The sequence below is a fragment of the Myxine glutinosa genome, chromosome 1 (assembly GCF_964187855.1).
Source record: "Myxine glutinosa chromosome 1, kmMyxGlut1.1, whole genome shotgun sequence".
In the NCBI taxonomy this organism is placed as follows: domain Eukaryota; kingdom Metazoa; phylum Chordata; class Myxini; order Myxiniformes; family Myxinidae; genus Myxine; species Myxine glutinosa.
Window position 1 is genome coordinate 322,140,344 of NC_136261.1, and position 19,408 is coordinate 322,159,751.

Here is a 19,408-nt window from a genome sequence, read left to right on the forward strand (position 1 = left end):
TCTCCCTTGACATATCACGTGCCTTCGATACGGTCTGGCACCCAGCTCTGCTCACCAAACTCTCCTCCTATGGTATCCATGGAAATCTCCATGCATGGCTTGCGGACTTCCTCTCTGGTCGTAGTCAACATGTGGCCCTAAATGGATTTCTCTCATCTCCCCTTCCTGTTCAGGCTGGAGTTCCCCAAGGCAGTGTGCTGGGCCGTGTGCTTTTTCTGGTCTTTATCAATGATCTCTCCGACTCTCTGGAAAATCCTCTCTATCTCTTTGCTGATGACTCCACTCTGTGCCGCTCCATCCCTCTTCCCTCAGATCGGCAGTCTGCAGCCTCCTCACTCTCTGAAGACCTGGACAAAATCACAGACTGGTCAAACAAGTGGAACATGTCTTTCAATCCTGACAAATCTCACACTCTTACTATGTCTCTCTGAAAAGATCGACTGGACAACCCTCCCATCTACTTTCTCAACAATCCTCTCCAAGAAGTTCTGTCGCTCATGCTTTTGGGTCTCACTATCTGCCATGATCTTTCTTGGGAAAACCACATTTCCAAGCTGGCCTCCAAAGCCAGTCGCCGACTGGGCATCCTCCGTCGTGCGAAGTCCTTCCTAGGCACACCTGAGCTCCTCACCACATACAAGGCTTTCATCCGCAGCTCAATGGAATACTGTTCTCCCCTATGGGCTGGTGCTCCTGCCTCACACCTGGCTCGGCTTCACACTGTTGAATCCAAAGCTTTCAGAATCATTGGAATCTCCCGCGATGAAGCTATCTCTGAGGGCCTTTCACTCACTCACCGCAGACAGGTAGGTGGTCTTTCTGTCTTCTACCGACTCCTCTCCGGCCTTGCTCCCCCAGCTCTCTCTGTGCTCTGTCCCCCAAATATTCCTACAGGTCGCACAAGATCTGCCAGCCACCCTCTGATGGTTAAACTGCCGAAATCTCGGCTCTCTGCTCACCTTCACTCTTTCATTCCTCTTTTCTCCCGCCTCTGGAACAAACTCCCACAGACCCACACTCACTTCAATCACACTCCTCCCTCCAGGTCTTTAAAACAGCTGTTCACCACCATCTCTTATCTTCCCCCATCCAAAACCTTGATCTTTTCTACCCCCACTAATTCACCCCAGATCCACCTTGTTTGAAATTCCAACTTCTTTCCTGGAAGTTCTGGCAGTGTCCATATGTTTTATACCTCTCCCACCCCCACCCTTCCCATGCCGCCCCCCCAAAGCCCTCTCCCTCCCACAGTTCTCTCGATGTCTCCATGTCTCTCGGTCCCTGCTCTCAAATGTTGTGTTTGTGTCCTTCCCCCTCTCTCGCCATCTTGTCTACCGCTCCCGATGTTATTTGTTTTATGTGTCTGTTTGTCTTTCTGTGTGATTAATGTTCGCTCTTTCACGAGCCTCGATCTTGTATACAAAAAAAAAAGAAAAAAAAAAGGTGACCTTTAAACCGACACACTGATTTTTCTAATGCACTGGGTATAAAGTACATTACAAACAAAATTTGTTCAAAAACCTGTTACAAATTGAAATTGTCAGGTAAGGAATATCTTGCACCAGGTGCCAAATGAACATCATATGCTCTACTAGTCAAAAGTTGAGATAAAAAAAAAAAAAAACCAAACAAATAAAAGCACCAAAATATTAACCAAATCTGGCTTAAGGCAAACTGCCTTGTTACTACATATCAACTTAATTTTGTACTTACCTCAACTACAGCCTCCTTCTTTTATTTAAAGGTAGATAAGTGAAAGCTTATTACACCCTCGGCCGATGTGCCTGGTTTATCGAGGGTTTGTGGTGATAATTTGTGGTTTGGGTGTACTAGAAAAACATAATTCCTGTTAAAAGAAAATTAAAACATTTAAATACACACTCGCACAAAAAGGCTAAATAACTGTATTTAATAGTCTCCTAACCAGAGGGGACTATACGTTTGCTCTCCGTCGATTTGTCTGTCCGTGCCACCTGTTGTTTTTCTGCACTTATCCCATACCCTTTAACATATTGAACTGCAACCTGGTGCATGGGCTTATTATGACAAGTTACAGAAAACGTGAGTTTTGGGGAGTTTCACCAATTTTTCAGTTATGGCCTTTTTGAACTTAGAAAATTATCCATGGGTCAGTTTTCCAGACTTATCCCTCTCCCCTTTAACATATTGAACTGAAACTTAATAGGGTCATCTTGTTCTGATGAACTATCCAAAGGTAATCTATTGTGCTCTCCATATATTCTTCATTTGTAAATTTTGCAAAACAACAACAACAACAAAAAAATAATCTTTGAAATAACTTCCTTGTATTTCTGCATTTTATTGCCCATGTCAGCAAGGTATTTGTTGTCTGAAAGTAATAAGCAATAGGTTGAAATGTTCATTTCACGAAAATAGTAACATGATGACTGCAACTGCAATTGCAAAAGTAACATGCACTTCAATATTTAAATGATTAAATGAAAAATTAAATATGCACTTCAATAAAAATGTTCAAACCTCTGTAGGTATCTTTAATTCCTCTCCCTTCACAAATGCAGGTAGCTTTTGGATCTCTATCTAGCCTACATTGTTGTTCATACTCTCTGGGGGATTACCTACTTCGGCACGCTAATTGTCTGACCCTCCCCTTCGGTTTGAGCCTCTAATCCGAGCATACCTTGCTTGGGCTCTCTTTTCTCTCCTGATCTTGCCATTCAACCACAAACTGCAAAAATTCCTTGCCCTCTCATTCAAGCTTGCTTCTAATCTACAGAGTGGCCACAAAGTCCCTATGCATAACAGTGTGTCCTCTGTTACTTATTTGTTTTATTTGTTTTCCAGGTATGGCTTCAGCATGGCGGACACCAGTGAGTAAATGATAGAAGAGAGACTGATTACTTGTGTTTGGGTTCACGACCACGCACGAGAAGGAGCAGGTTTTGAAGACATAAGGACAAGATTTTCGCAGAGGTTCGATAAGCCAGCTCCTACGCATGACATGATGTGGGTATGGGAGAAGAAGGCTTTTTCAACAGCGAGTGTCCTTGATTTGACTTGATTTAGAGCAGGGCTTTTCTGCCGTGATTTCCCACCATTAAATCAAGACAAAGCGTCTTTTTTTTCGGACGAGTGTGCTATTTAGCTCAGCAATCGATCCAGTAATCTTTATTTTTGGTGCAAACAACATCCTCAGTTTTATAAGGAAATTGAACAGCATCCTCATGTCATGATATGGGCAGCAATTTCAGAAGATCACTTGATAGGGCCAAATTTTTTTCGATGCAAGTGTCAATCACACTGCTTATTTGAACATGCTTCAGACATGGTTTGTTCCCCAACTGTGTGAGAGGTCTTGAGGCAACAGCTATCCTGCAACAAGATGGTGCACCAGCACATTATGCTCTCGCAGTTGAAGAATATCTCAACGACAAATTCAGTGGACGATGGATTGGACGTGGATCTGAGATAGTGTGGCCTCCTCGAAGTCCGGACTTAACAATATGTGTCAACTCGCTTTGGGGCATTGTGAAAGAGGAAATTTCTCATCTCTGCCTAACAATAGTTTAAGACCTCAAAACAGCTGTCAGGGCTGCTTTTATGACCTCCAACCCCCAACATGGAAGAAGATGTCCAGAAGAACATGGAGAAAAATTCTAATTTGTGCAGAGAATGGAGGGGAGCATACGGATAAATTCTAACTAAATTCTAACTGCGTGCATAGCGTTTTTGTGGCCACTCTGCACATTAACTGCTTAATCTTCAAATTGGGGCACACTTCCGCAATCGCATGCAGTTGCGTCTTAAAAACACAAGGTGTAACAGTACACACGTGTTACCTTTGTTACCAATTTGGGTCTTTCTCTCTTTGTGTTAGAACAAATGGAGTGGAAGTCAGAAAGGTGCAAAGGCAAGACTACTGTGAAGATGATGTGCACTGGGCTGATGCTGTAATCTCAGCTGGGGGTATGCGATAAGGATGTTGGTTTGGCGCATGTAGCCTATTTGTACAAATAGAATGTTAATTTTTGAGTACTTGTGTGTTTTACATCTGTATTTAATAGTTGTGCATTTTTCATTTTTTTCATATTCAGTGTCCTCATGTGTTTGTGTGGGTGTGTCCATGCTTATGCCTGTATACATGCACTTCCTATTCTAAATAATGGATGTTTTTTTTGTTAATGCAGGTGATGGGACTTTTTTATTGGCTGCAAGTAAAGTTTGTGATTCAAAGAAGTTGGTGTTTGGGATCAACACAGATCCTGAAAGGTGACTTCTTTTTTTTTTCTTCAAAAATGTCCGTGCAGATACAGTAGAGGCAACCAAAGGTTGTCATCAAAATTTAAATAAAAAGCAACAATACTTAATGACACAACTAGTGTGTGTGTGTGTATGTGTGTGTGTGTGTGTGTGTGTGTGTGTGTGTGTGTGTGTGTGTGTGTGTGTGTGTGTGTGTGTGTGTGTGTGTGTGTGTGTGTGTGTGTGTGTGTGTGTGTGTGTGTGTGTGTGTGTGTGTGTGTGTGTGTACGTACGTGTACGTACGTGCGCGCACGCACTGTCTTTTAAATATCCCCACAGAAAATCAGGAGATCGTGGAGGCCAATTCACATCTCCATATATGGAGATCAGCTTTCCAAGAAAATGCTATTTCAGCAGTGGCATGTAGCCACACGTTGTTGTTTCACAGAAGCTTGACATCTGTTTATTACATTTCTTGCATCACAAACTTGGAAATGTCTTCTGAATTTTCTTTGTGTCGAACGTGGAGAGTATCTATGGAAGAAATACTGCTCAACCGCAAATGCCACTTGTTCACGTGTCCAATTTGCCATCCGTGAATTTACTCCCCAATTCATCTGATACAACCTGAAAAAAAAAACAATAATTGCCTTCCATTATCATGGAATTATTCCACCCTGAAATCTGTCCCATCTTTATGACATGCACACACGCAACACAAAAGGAAAAAAAAGAATTGACAACAAAATGCACTTTGTCAGTCCATATTTTTGCTTGAATCTGAAATTTGACCGTTTATTTGCAGTGTCAGGTAGTAGGGGATGTTTAGGTTGTTTTTCTACCCAAGACTAGTGCTTGTATAACTGCAGATCTAAGCTTTGTTTGATTAATGTTGACTGTGTTTTATTGTATTTGCAGATCAGAGGGTCACCTTTGTTTGCCTGTCCAATTCACACACAATTTCCCACTTGCCATTCATAAACTTCGCTCTGGAAACTTTCGGTATTGCAGAGACTTCAATCTCCTCTCATTTAATGAATTCAAATGAGGACAAGCCGATGCAAAGAATAAAAGCAAGAATTGCATTTTTTTTTGTTTTGTTTTGGTTTGTCAAGCCATCAACTACGTAAGCGAATTGATGTTCAGCTGACTGAAACAAGCAGTGTCAGTCCTTTGGACCTGCACATGGAACAGCTTACACAAGCACAGACACAGTGGACACAAACTTCTCTGTCTGCTGAAGGTGACTCATTTGATTATTTATGTCAGGGTTATTTAACTCTAGAAGAATTTGTAAACTTGGCTAATCACCGGTTTTTCTGACACTTTTAGCATATATTCAGCTTGCATTGTCTGTGGCATATACAGTGCCATCAGAAAGTATTCATACCCCTTGAGTTTTTCACATTTTGTTTTGTTACAACCTGTATTTGAAATTGTTTATAATTGAGATTTTTTTTTTTGTGACTGATCTTCACATCCCCATAATGTCAGTGGAAGCTTTTTGTTATTTTTGGAATTTTTTACAAATTGACAAGAAATGAAAAGCTGAAATGTCTTAAGTCAATAAGTATTCAACACCATTGCTGTGACACTCCAAATTGAGCTCAAGTGCATCCAATTTCCTTTGATCAACCTTGGGATGTCCACAACTTGATTGGAGTCCACCTTTGACCAATTCAATTGATTGGACATGATTTAAAAAGAAACGCACCTTTCTATATAAGGTCTCACAGTTGACAGTGCATGGCAAAGCAGAAACTTTACCATGAAGGCCAAGAAACTGGCCGTAGAAGTCCGATATATAATTGTGAGGAGGCATAGATCTGGGGAAGGGTATAAAATAATTTCTGGAGTGTTGTAAGTTCCCAAGAGTACAGTGAGCTCCACCATTAGGAAATGGAAAGAATATGGAACTACCCAGACTCTTCCAAGAGCTGGCCATCCGATGAAACTGAGCAACCGGGTAAGAAGGACCATGGTCAGGGAGGTGACCAATATCCCAATGACCACTCTGACAGAACTACAGAGTTCCTTGGCAGAGATTAGAGAACCTGCCAGATAAAGGCAGGTTCTCCTAACCAGAGGGGTTAGGAGAACCTGAATTGAGCTCTCCTAACCAGCCCTTCGCAAATCTCGGCTTTATGGGAGAGTGGCCAGACCGAAGCCACTCCTGAGAAAAAGGCACATGACAGCATGCCTGGAGTTTGAAAAAAGGCACATGAAAGATGAATTAAATGTAGAGGCAAATGAGAGCATGAGGTAAAAGACTCTGTGCTCTGATGAGACAACAATTGAACACTTTGGCCTGAATGCAAAGTGCTACATCTGGCAAAAACTGAGCACAGCTAATCACCCATCTAACACCATCCTTACCATGATGCATGGTGGTGGCAGCATCATGCTATGGGGGTGCTTTTCAGTGTCAGGGACTGGAAGACTTGTGAGCCTAGAAGAACAATGAATGGAACCAAATACAGGCAAATCCTTGAGGAGAACCTACTTCAGACTGCAAAAGACCTTGGACTGCGGCCGAGATTTAAGTACCAACAGGACAATGACCCTGAGCATACAACCAAAGCAACACTGGAATGGCTTCAGGACAAGAACATGAAAGTCCTTGAGTGGTCCAGCCAAAGCCCAGACTTGGATCTCATTGAGAATCTGTAGAAAGACTTGAAGATTGCTGTTCACTGACGCTCCCCATCCAACTTGACTGAGCTTGAGCAAGTCTGCAAGGAAGAATGGGAGGAACTCCCCAAATCCAGATGTGCAAAGCTAATACAGATATGCCCAGAAAGACTTGAAGTTGTAATCGCTTTCAAATGCACTTCTATCAAGTATTGACTCAGGGGGCTGAATACTTGTGTAAATTAGATATTTCTGCATTTCATTTTCAATACATTTATAAATAATTTTTTTTTTTTTGAAATGTGTTTACTTTGTCATTATAGGGTATTTGTGTAGATTGGTGACAATTTTTTTTTAATTCAATAAATTTGAAATTCTGCCTGTAATAAAAATGTGAAAAAGTAAAGGGGTGTGAATACTTTCTGAAGGCACTGTATATACAGTGGTTAGAAAACGTTTATGAACTCTTTCGAATTTTTTTTTGTAATGCTGCCTAAATTTGACCTAAAATGTGTTCAAATCTTCCATCTAGGTCCTAATAATAGACAAATAGAACCTGATTGAACAAACAGCACACAGACAAATCTACTTTTTCATTTTTTCATTGAGCAAAATGATCCAACATTCAACTTCTTTGTCAGGAAAAAGTATGTGAACCTCTAGGTTAATCAGCTCAATTAATGGGGTATTTCTTTTTAATCTTGAAGGCTAGTCATGGACTGACAAAGTATATGATGTTTTTTTGCAAGAAAGAGATTTAAGCTATCCTGGTAGCTTTCGTTTGAGTGAGACAAAGTGAGACCAGCAATCTTGACACGGAGAGTGTAAGATGGTTCCGGGCACCGCTTTAACGCTTCTAAGTCCAAATGGTAGTACTACCCTGTGCGGTTGCTGTCTACAACCTACTGTGGCGGTTACCTTATTGGGACATAATCCACAGGCACGGGCCAGTGTGGCTCGGGATGGTGTGGGCATGGCGTGCGTGCGGTTGTTGGAGCCATGCCCGCCGAAGAGGGATTTTGCGTTATAAAAGCTGTATGAGTTCCGGTTGCGAGAGAGTTCTATGGAAATGAAGGAGCTTTGAACAGCTAAGAAATGTCTCATCCTCTCGTCACCCGCAACTCCTACATTGGTGACCTCGTCTTGCTCTCGGACGTTTTCGGAGCTTCAAACGAACATAGCGACACACGCAGTTTCGCTTAAACTGCCGGAGTTTTGGGAACGACAAGCAGCCGTCTGGTTCGCACAAGCTGAGGCTCAATTCGCTATGCGGAACATTTCTGCCGACGACACGAAGTATTACTATGTCGTGTCTGTGCTCAGCTGCTCCACTGCGACCAGAGTGGTGAGCCTTCTTCAGGATCCTCCGAAGGACCGCAAGTACGAGACGCTAAAAGCGCTGCTGCTTGTAACCGTCGAGCGCACCGAGGCCGAGCGCACCCGCGAACTACTTTCTCTACCCGGGCTGGGCGATTCCAAGCCGTCGGAGCTTATGAAGCACATGCGGTCAGCCCTGGCCAACTCGTCTTAAGGATTTCCGCGCCCTGGCCAGGGAAGCAGACAAGTATTTCTCCACCAGACAGCAATGTAGTGCGGTCGCATGGGACAACGGCCTCGTCGAGCCTCCGCCGCTGGCGGACACCGTCGCGCTTTACTGAAGAGGGCCGTGAGGAACCTCGGGAGACCCGTGAGGAACCTCGGGAGACCCGTGAGGAACCTCGGGAGGCCCGTGAGGAACCTCGGCAGGCCCGCGAGGAGCCTCGGGGGGGGGGGGGGCGAGGGGCCTCTGGGGGGCCCGCGAGGGGCCTCGGGGGCCCGCGTGGAGCCTCGGGAGGCCCGTGAGGAACCTCGGCAGCCTCCTCGGTTGGCTCAACCCCCACGGCGCGGCCGTCCCCTGTCGGTCGGGTATGTCCCCGGTTGGCCCGCCCATCACCAAGCCGCTAACAGTCCCTGCTCCGGTCATCAGTCGTTTCGGCCGGGTGGTTAAGGCCCCCCGAAAACGGACATTGCCTGTGCGAGTGCATTCTGGGGGGGCGCATGTGGTGGTTACCTTATTGGGACATAATCCACAGGCACGAGCCAGTGGGGCTTGGGATGGTGTGGGCATGGCGTGCGTGCGGTTGTTGGAGCCACGCCCGCCGAAGAGGGATTTTGCGTTATAAAAGCTGTATGAGTTCCGGTCGCGAGAGAGTTCTGTGGAAATAAAGGAGCTTTGAACAGCTAAGAAATGTCTTGTCCTCGTCTTCAGCAACTCCTACACTACTACCTAAAAAGCCGGTCCAACCAGATGGGTGTTTTTGAGGAGACACCATCTCCTTACTGGATGGGAAAAGGTATTGTTTTTCCTGTCCTGCAGGGTGTCGCGATCTGCAGGGTGCAGTTACCATGCTCCCCCCTCCCCTCCCCCCCACTCGCAAGCCAATGAGGGTAGTCTGTTTAGTTGCTGACTACCTGACCATGTGGCAGGTCAAGAAAGAGACTGACCTGACAAGACATTAAGATTACAGTCAGGTGTTTCAATCAATGGGATGACAATCAAGAGTGAGTTTGGGTGGCCATGCTCTAAATTAAAAAACATAAACTTTGTTCGTCACCATCAGAGTCTGGTTTTCACACAGGTTTGTGTAAGCATGTCATGCCCCGTTCAAGAGATTTCTGAGGACTTATCATTGGCGATACTCGTCGGTCTGGGAAGGGTTACAAAACCAATTCTAAAGATGTTTCGCTCAACCAATCCGCTGGTCGGGCAGATAGTGTACAAATGGAGAAAATTCAACACCATTGTTACCATTTCCAGTTGTGGTCATCCAACGAAAATCAATCCGAGACCAAGGCGTACAATAATCCAGGAGGTAACAAAGAACCCCAGGGTAATGTCTAAGGATCTGCAGGCCTCTCTTGTATTGGCTAATGTCTGTTCATGAGTGCAGCATCAGGGAAACACTGAACAAGAATGGTGTGCATGGGAGGATAGTAGTGAGGAAACCACTGCTCTCCAAGAAGAACATTGCCGCCCATCTCAAGTTTGCCAAAGACCACCTGGATGATGAAGATGAAGATGAAGATGGCTATTGGAAGAATGTTCTGTGGACATATGTGTCTAAAGTAGAACATTTTGGCTTAAATGAGAAACGTTATGTTTGGCGAAAACCAAACACTACATTCCAACATAAGAACCTCATCCCAACCATGAAGGGTGGTGGTGAGAGTATCATGGTATGAGGCTGCTTTGCTGCCTCAGGACCCAGGTGGCTTGCCATCATTAACGGAACCATGAATTCTGGATTGTGCCAGCAAATTCTGCTGTAGAATGTCAGGTCATCCGTCCATAAGCTGAAGCTTAACATAAAGTGGGTCATGGAGCAAACCAACGATGCTAAACACACAAGTAAATCTACAACAGAATGGCTGAAGCAGAAGAGATTTTGCGTTTTTGAATGGCCAAGTCAAAGTCCAGACCTTAACCCAATTGAAATGTTGTGGCAGAACTCGAAGCAAGTAGCTCATGCAAGAAAGCCCACAAATACCTGAGTTGAAACAGTTCTGTATGGTGGAATGGGTCAGAATTCCTTCAATCCAATGTGCAGGACTGATCAAGAGTTACAGGAAACGTTTGAAGTTATTGCTGCGCGAGAGGGTGCCACCAGTTACTGAACGTAAAGGTTCACATACTTTTTCTGACAAATTGAATGTTGGATCATTTTGCTCAATAAATAAATAAATAGGTGTGTGTGTGTGTGTGTGTGTGTGTGTGTGTGTGTGTGTGTGTGTGTGTGTGTGTGTGTGTGTGTGTGTGTGTGTGTGTGTGTGTGTGTGTGTGTGTGTGTGTGTGTGTGTGTGTGCATGCGTGCTTTGTTTAATGAGGTTCTCATATCTATTTATTAGGACTTCGATGAACATCTGATCACAGTTTAAGTCAAATGTATGCAGAAATACAGAAAATACTAAAGGGTTCATGAACTTTTTCTCACCACAGTATATGTGTATATAAACTGAACATCAAAATAAACTTATTGCATTCATTTTTTGAAATGTGCAGCTTTACAAACATGTTTCTTCAATTGTAATGGCTGATTATGTAAAGAGAACTTAACTTCAATCACCTGGTTGATCAACAATGGCATGTTTGAGTGCTTCTGTATAGGGATCCTTCCCTTTAAATAATGACCCTCATAATGAAATCCTTCAGTTCTCGTGGTTAGACATTCATTTACTGCTGTTTAGTCACTAGAGCAGTGTTTCCCAACTTTATTTTCGCTATGTGGCCCAACTGGCTTTTGACCTGACATGTCATGGCCCAGTGGGGATCACAGCAATTGTTTTGAAACCAAAGAAATGCCAATAAGAACCACAACTTAATTCAATTTAGACTTTTAGAGTATTTAATGGAACAATATTTCTCATTTGAACAATTTCTTTGTGAAATGAATTAATGCAAGTGAAGTAAAGCAAATTTATTTGTGACAAAGGGTCTTGCGAGAAATTTTTAGAACAGAACATCAAGAAAATCAATTGAAAAGGCAAATGAACACTTCAGACTTCAAGGCTTTTCCATAAAACACAAATATTTATTTTAAATTAAGAAATGAAACTCTATTAACTAACACATTGCAATAATAACCAGGAAAATAAAAAATATTTGAAAACTCATCTCCAGGGTGCTTTGCTTGTGGGCTGTAACACAAAACATTGCAGTATCTGCCAATTGAAAAAAAACCTCAAACCAGTTTAACCTAAGGCTACTTTATTGAGAGATGTTCTCCTGATTTTCTGCACCAGTTTCCAAATCCTAGGTTCTGTTGTAAAAAGCGCACATCTAAGATCTGCTCACATTAAAGGCGGTTCCGAGCCGAGCCAGGTCTTCAGCTGCACCAACGTTGAGAAGCCTGATTCACAAAGATAAGTTGTTGCAAAGGGCAGGAGTTTCTGAAGGCATTCCTTTGCAATGTTGGGGTAGCTTCCCATCATTTTTGGCCAAAACTCAGAGATAGAGGAAGCTTCAAAGACATTTCTGCATCCAGAATCATTTTGAAATTCAATCAGTTCATCTTGCAGGTCATCCTGGACTTCACTGACTTCAACAAGAAAATGATTCCTCATGAGCGCCAGTCCTTCTCTCCCAATTTCTGGAAAGTACTGCAGAAATTCTTCTCGGAGACAGCTGAGCTGTGTCACAACATCCTTTGCAACACCAGGATCCAACGGCTCATTAATAGTGACTTCTGAAAGAGATTCAAACATGATAAAGTTCCCTTCCTCAGCCTTTCGTTTCCAGTTTTCAAGCTTCTGTATAAATGCACTGAGAGCGTCAATGAACTGAATGACAGTTGTTCCCTTTCCTTGCAGCTTTCGATTCAGTCTGTTCAGTTGATCAAAAATATCCAAAAGGTATGCGAGGTGAAAGACCCACAGCTTTTCATGGAAGGAAGCTTCAAGTTTATGCTTTTCTTGCATCTGTAGGAAACTCTGCATCTCTTCTCGGAGTTCAAACACTCGTGCCACAACATTTCCTTTTTATAGCCAACGCATCTTGGTGTACTGGTGTAGTAAAGCAGGTTCTTATGCTCTGAATCCATTTCTGTGCACAATTGCTTGAACAGTCGGGAATTCAAAGCACTGCTTTTCACGTAGTTCACAATTTTGATGACTTGTTCAAGAACATCCTGAAGATGAGATGGAAGGGTTTTTGAAGCAAGAGCTTGCCGATGAATCGGACAATGAACAGAAATGATGCCTGGAGATAGATTTCAAACAATCGCTTGGAAGCCACTTTTTGCTCCTCGCATAGCTGGGGCGCCATCGGTGCACACTCCAAAGAGATTGTGCCAGTTCAGTTCCTCATGGTCAAATAACTCTGTTACTTTTTCCATCACATCCACAGCTCTGGTATTTATTTTGAGAGAACGGCAGAATAAGAATTCTTCCTTGATGGAATCACCCTTCACATACCGAACGAAGGCAAGAAGCTGGGAACAGGATGAAACATCTGTGGATTCATCCAACTGAATTGAGAACGATCCAAATGCAGCGTCTTTGATTTCAGCAATCTGTTATTTTATGTCGCTAGACAAGTCAGCAATCCTCCTTTGAACCGTGTTATTTGACAGAAGTTTTGTTGAACTTTTTAAAAGCTTCTTCTCCAAGCAGAATCCTAGCCATCTTCAGAGCACATGGCTTGATCAGAGTCTCTCCGACTGTGTGGGGTCTCTTCTGTTGTGCAATGAGGAGGCTGATGGCATAAGAAGCCTTTGTAAGACGCTTGTTTTTCTGAAATAATGTTCCACTTTGATCCAAGCGCTGGTGCTTCACGTTCTCTTCCATTCACTTGAAGAAGTCCACATCCTTATGTTGATGATGTGGATAAATCTTCTCCAAATGGAGCTTAAACTTCGATGGCCACAAAGATTGATTTCCGAGAACTTTCTAGCACAGGACGCATTGTCCCTTTAATTCTCCACGATCATGTAAGGATGTGAATCCAAACTTTATGTATTGCTCATCATATCCTCGTTTTGTCATTTCAGAAGGGTTTCTGGAAAGAAAAAGAAAAAGAAAAAAGGAAATGTATTAAAAAACAAGACTAAAAAAATATGCAGGGAATAGTGGGTGGCTTCCACTGGCCACCACCAACACACACGGAATTGAACTCTTGTTTTAAGTCTTGTGCGTGAAAATATTATATTATTTGGGCAAACATTTGGCAGTCTCTGGCCCATCGGGAAAACGTGCTGTGGCCCACCAGTGGGCCATGGCCCACTGATTGGGAACCCATGCTCTAGAGGCTTCTGACAGGGAAAACAAGAAGAAAATTGAGATTGCACACCTGACATCTGAACAACGTTTAAGGGCAATTGGGATGCTTGAGGCTGGTGTAAGCCAGCGAATAATTGCCCAACGTCTTGGTTGCTCACAGCCTGCAATTTCCAACCTGGCCAGGCGTTACGGTGAAACTGCAACTGTGAATGATGGTCCACGAAGAGGAAGACCACGGGTAACCACCCCAAACCAAGACCACTGCATTGTGCTGCAGCATCTTCGTGATCGTTTCCGCCCTGCGACGCAAACAGCTGGAGTGAAAAAAGGTCGCCACAACAACCGCATCAGTGTCTCCACTGTGCGGAGGCGCTTGAGAAGTCGGGGCCTGGTGGCAAGACGTCCATGCAGAGGTCCAATGTTGAACGCAGTGCATCGGCGGAACAGACCAAGATGGTGTCTGCAGCATCGCCACTGGACACAGCAACAGTGCAGTGCAGTCTTGTTCAGCGATGAGTCCACATTTTGCCTCCATGCTGCTGATGGGCATCAACGGGTATGGCGCAGAGGTGGGGAAAGGTATGCATCATGCTGTATTCACCAGATCAATCGTTGGGGAGGACCCAGTGTGATGGTGTGGGCGGTATTTCCACCCGTTTCAGGACACCTCTGGTCGTCATCGAAGGCAATCTCACTAGTCAGCATTATGTCAATGAAGTTTTGAGACCTCATCTGCTGCCATTTCTCCAGGCTCATCCTGACATTGCAGTTTTCCAGCAGGAAAACGCTCGACCCCATGCTGCTCGCCTGATCACCAACTTCCTCCAGGAACAGGTTGTTGAAGTGATGCCTTGGATGCCTTATTCCCCTGACCTCAATCCCCTGACCTCAATCCCATGAAGCATTTATGGGATGAGCTTGGTCGACGTCTTGCATCGAGGAGATCAACAGCTGTCAATTGGCAAATACTCATTCAAGGCTTGCAGGAGTGGGACAGACTTCCCCAGGACCGCATCAGACGCCTGGTACAGAGCATGCATCGGAGGTGTCCAGCCTGCATCGCAGCTCAGGGAGGACACACACAATATTGAGGACTGCTGTCATTCTGTCCTTGACTGTTAGGAGTGTTGTGTCCATTCCTGTGTCATTTTGTTTTGACTGTATTCAGGTGCGTGCCTTTGTGTTGCAGTGTTGTGACTTTTGTTGCACCACCCCTTGTGATGTTCATGCTTTTTGTTTTTTGTGATTGAGGCAACTTCTTATCGACATGTGTTTAGTAAAGATAGCTGAACTTTACCTCTGTGTTCAAATATTTTTCATTTTTGCATGGAGGATTTCAATGTGTCCTTCTAAAGATTTGATAAGTTGCTTTTGATGTTGAGTGTATATTGTTACGGTTTTTAGAACCTTCACATGTAAATTTAGTAGTAAATTCCCTTATAAATGACCCCTGTGTACATGTCCCCTTAATTGGCTGTTAATTAAAGATTGCACCTTAGCTAGCCCATGTACAACACGTAGGACACTTTAGGACCCCTCTATAGTTATGTCATTATTATGTGTTCCAGGTAAGGCTGTGTTTCCAATCTACGTTGCATCAATCAAATAAAATAGGTCCCTTTCAGTGCCCCAATCGTCTCTTCAAAGTGCCAGTAAAGCGGCGTTCATCGCCGTTGCATTGGGCTGTTTTCGGTGGCGTTCGTCGCCGTTGCATTGGGCTGTTTTCGGCGGCGTTCGCTGCCGTTGCATTGGGCTGTTTTCGTTGGCACCACACCCCAAAACTCCATTGCACACGAGGCCAAGATCGGAGAAGGGGGGAGGAGCCGCCAGATCATGGGCGTGGCACCACCTTGTCATCAAAAGTGGAGTCAGAGAGCCCTTACCAACCAACCATCGCCGAGGTGAGCCCACCGGTAGGCGTCAGCGGGGCCGGTGGCTTGATACGGCCAAGGGCAATAAAAGGAGGAGCGAGGGACTGCTTATGCAGATGAGTGAGGAGAGGCAGCAGATGAAGAGAGGAGTGAGGGAGCACGAGAGTCGGTGAGAAGGCAGGAGAGACGAGCTGCGCGGAGCTGCTGCAGGAAGCCCCTGCCGTGTAAAGCTGAATACGTGGAGCCGCCGGCTGCTCGCTTCCAGCCCGGAGCGTGGGGCTGGAGTGGACCTGCTTGCTGTACCCTGCCAAACCTTCCAGCCCTATTGTCCCACCTGAACCATCTCCAGCCATTCCTGCCTGCAATTCCCTATTCGTGTGAGTTCCCTTATAAATGACCTTATAAATGACCTTAGTATAACAAACAAAGTAACAAAGTAGTAAAACAAACAAATAACAAACAAAATAAATAAAATAAAACAAACAAAATAAAAACAAACAAAATAACAAACAAATAACAAACAAAGTAGTAAAAGTAAACTTAGTAACAACAAAGACTGTGTTGTCCTGTGGGTTTAAGTAAGACTGTTTAAGGATTTGCGCTGTCTTCTTCTTCTTCATATTACTTACCGTTACCGTTACCGTTACCTTACTTTCGTTCCTTCTCTTCCTTTGGTTTGTGGTAAATAATTAATAAACCCCTGTCCCTCCTTATTCTTTTGGTTTCATTCTCGTCCGATCGTCTTTGTCTTTTCGCAATTGAGTACCTGTGGCGCGATTTTGGCCGAACTGCTTTTAATCGGGTTTAGTCTTTGGTTAACGGCCCGCGTCGCAGCTCGCTTCGCTCGGCGCAATCCATCCATTATGCTGCGGCCCGGGCGGGAGTATTTCCTCGCTTACCGGAAGGCGCTGGTACTTAGGTCATAGGAATAATTGGCCTACTACCCTATTCAGCGCTGACCGGGAGTGGCGAGATACCCCCAGGGACCGGTCGGACGGCCAGCTTAACAGGACAAGGGGATTAACCCCCCCTTGCTAACGGGAGTGCCGTCCCCTGGATCCGTAACAATATATATATGTACATATATATATATACCGATGTATGTGTATATATGTATGTGTATATGTATGTGTATATATATATATATATATATATATATTGTTACAGATACGACTTTGATGGTATGGTGGGCCGAGCGGGATGGCCGCCGTATCCGTACAAGTTACCCCGATTGCACCCGGGGTTGACTAATCGCGCTATGCTGGCTCAATAAGAAAAAGAAGACACCCGGCTGGATTACAATCACACAATACGACACCAGGGGTTCAGTTCTCAAGACCTCCGGAGGAGGTTATATTAAGGCGGAAAAGGTTAGATTACAGGGACAAGAGGGAAACATAGGAAGGTGGGCACTTAGACACAACCTTATATTAACCCTAGACAGACCACAGATAAACGGGACAACGCTGACTCACACGGGATTTGATGGCAAGGAAAGCGGCAGTCGATGGCTCAGGTGCACCTGGCTCCGGGACAGAATCACGTACGGTGGTGTCCAGCAGATGCGGGGAGGTCGCTCAGCGCTCGTGGGTCGCGACTTTGGTGGAGATGCCGGGGAGGTCGCTCAGCGCTCGGGAGGGTGGCGTCTTGTCCTTCCAAGCTCGGGGCGCATCTCTCTTTACGTCCGGCGCGGGGCCGCGTATATCTCCGGCGGGGAGTGACACGCCCTCGGCTCGTTAGCGCCGCCCCAGATGGCATCGGCCCATGGCTTCTCATTGGGTGCGGGGGTTACCGGCTCCGCCCTTGACGAGGGGCCGACAGGGAGCCCCTTCGTGGTAACCCCGTGGAGCGCGTGGTCAATGGTGGCTAACCGAGCCGGAAGGAGGACGCCCACTCCCCATGCCGTCACCGCGCCGCCCCCCTCTTTTGTTGTTGTTGTTGTAGTTGGCGCTTCTTCATGGGGAAGAGATGCGGAGAGGTATGGGGAGGTCCTAAACTTCCTAACAGGTGCCATATAATCACATTCTGGTGCAACGAAGAGTCATAATTAATGGAAACAAGTCCTTAACTGACATAGATTAAGAATAACTAGCAAGATGTCCTATAATTGTCTACGTGTGGTGCGGGGGACCTGGGCACGACATTTAATGGGGGGATGAAGGGGAAGATCGGCTCTAATGGGTGTTGTTTACAGACAATGGGACTAGGGAATGGGGTAAGGGAGAGTTGGGGAGTATCGGAGAAAATAGGGGAATATTTACAAGCGGATATGGAGGCCAAATTCCATATTCGCAACATTGCACCCTTCTCTACCCTCGGGGCGTCCCGACCCGATAAATTTTTACCTACTTTAGTGTGGCACGCAATGTAGTTCCCTCTACTATTAACTCTACCCTGAGTGCGACAGTTTTACAGATATTCACAAATGAGTAAATATGTCCCCCTGCGACGTTGCACCCTTCTCCTCACAGAAACACACCCACAGGATAACCGAATCCGGAAAGAATTCTCAAACTAAACATACAGCCGGTAGGGAGCATTATTTACAAGACTACGCTGCTATTTACACTACGATCCAGGACCTGTTTTTGGAGGAACACATGCAGATGTTATGCATAGAGAGAGCGCGCTTGCCAACATCGATACACCAACCCACGAGTGCTCTGTGGCCGACGGCCTTTAATAACGTACAGAGCACCCTTTCCCAGCATCAAAAGCACCACCCCACCACCAATCGGTGCAGTCACCATTGTTCATTGGAATAAAAATAACTTCAACAACCCCTAACCCTGCAGGTGTCTCTTGCTCTTCTTGTGGTGCACTTGGTGTTACTTAAAAGTGGTTCACCTGTATGGCATAGGTGCCACGTTGACCCATAGGTCCATCCCCGGGTGGTGCTTGGCCGCAAACGAACTGCGGTCCATCGTGGGTGGCCACAAACATTGCGGTCCATATGGTGTATCGATCCCGGCAGCAAGCAGCGAAAGTGCAGGCCCACAACTGCGTCGCCAGCACCTCTCTCTCCTCTCTCTCTACCCCAAAGCCAGATCCTCGGAGGTGGGAGACAAAAGAAGCAAACAAGTGAGTAAGGTGGTAAGGGCGCAAAAGTGCACGCAATGTAAGGTAATGCACACTGGGGGCACATGGGAACCAGGTGAGACAGGTACGTTCCTATCGTACGCCCCCCCCCCCACCAGGTAACCTACATGGCCCCTCCCTTACCCCTTACTGCATCCACACAACACAACACTACTCATAAACATCTACTTTACAAATCAACAAACATCCCTACTGTCTTCCCCGTTCCTCCCATATACCAAATTCGTCTTCTCTCCCTCCTAACCAATCAAATTTGCCATTTCCAACTCTCATCAAAATTTGCCATTTTCAACTCAACATCAAAATTTGCCATCACCAATTCATCATCAGTCCCTCCTAGGGAGGGAGAGATGGAATCACCCCAATGTCTCATCCACGTCGTGATGCGTCTCACAAATCCTCACAGCAATCTCATTTCCTGCAACAAACAAAGAAAACACAGGTGTGGAGTCATCATCATCACCACAGGCAAGTGGCTGCGTATGGTGCGACAGGTTCATCAATCCTAACTATCTCCTAAATGACTTTAACAACTTTACACTACCCGGGGGCTTTCTCCGGCCAAACCATTGGCCCTCTTACACTATGGGTTCTAAAAACCAATTCCCATTGGCCAAACTGTGGTGCTCTTCAATTTGGGGTCTCACTCCCCCGATTCATCTCCCGGTGCCCTCGCACAATTTCTGGGCTGCGGCGTGTACCTCTCCCAGTGGGTCTACCCACCTGCACACCTCCACCACTGCAGTTGCCTCCGAGCTTACCTGCTCCTCACCCTAACCTAACTACCTGGGGAAGGCCCTCTGGCTCTCTCCCCACTCCGTGCCCTCTCTGGCACT

The 19,408-nt window shown here is 45.3% G+C and overlaps 1 protein-coding gene across 6 annotated transcripts in view; it reads left to right on the forward strand.

The window, feature by feature from the left end:
- The window catches only part of NADK2 (NAD kinase 2, mitochondrial), a 55,507-nt gene that overhangs the window by 16,344 nt on the left and 19,755 nt on the right, over window positions 1-19,408 (forward strand). For 4 of the 6 annotated variants that reach the window (XR_013621759.1, XM_068096622.2, XM_078769696.1 and 1 more), the window contains 4 exons: window positions 3,857-3,945; window positions 4,167-4,248; window positions 5,137-5,220; window positions 5,334-5,461. Coding sequence is in view for 5 of the 6 variants with exons in the window: in XM_068096622.2 (XP_067952723.1) it covers window positions 3,857-3,945; window positions 4,167-4,248; window positions 5,137-5,220; window positions 5,334-5,461 (383 nt within the window). In the remaining variant the exon portion in view is untranslated. Of the gene's footprint in view, window positions 1-2,823; window positions 2,953-3,856; window positions 3,946-4,166; window positions 4,249-5,136; window positions 5,221-5,333; window positions 5,462-19,408 lie in introns of all 6 variants that reach the window. The other 2 variants (XM_078769698.1, XM_068096627.2) reach the window with 1 other exon arrangement.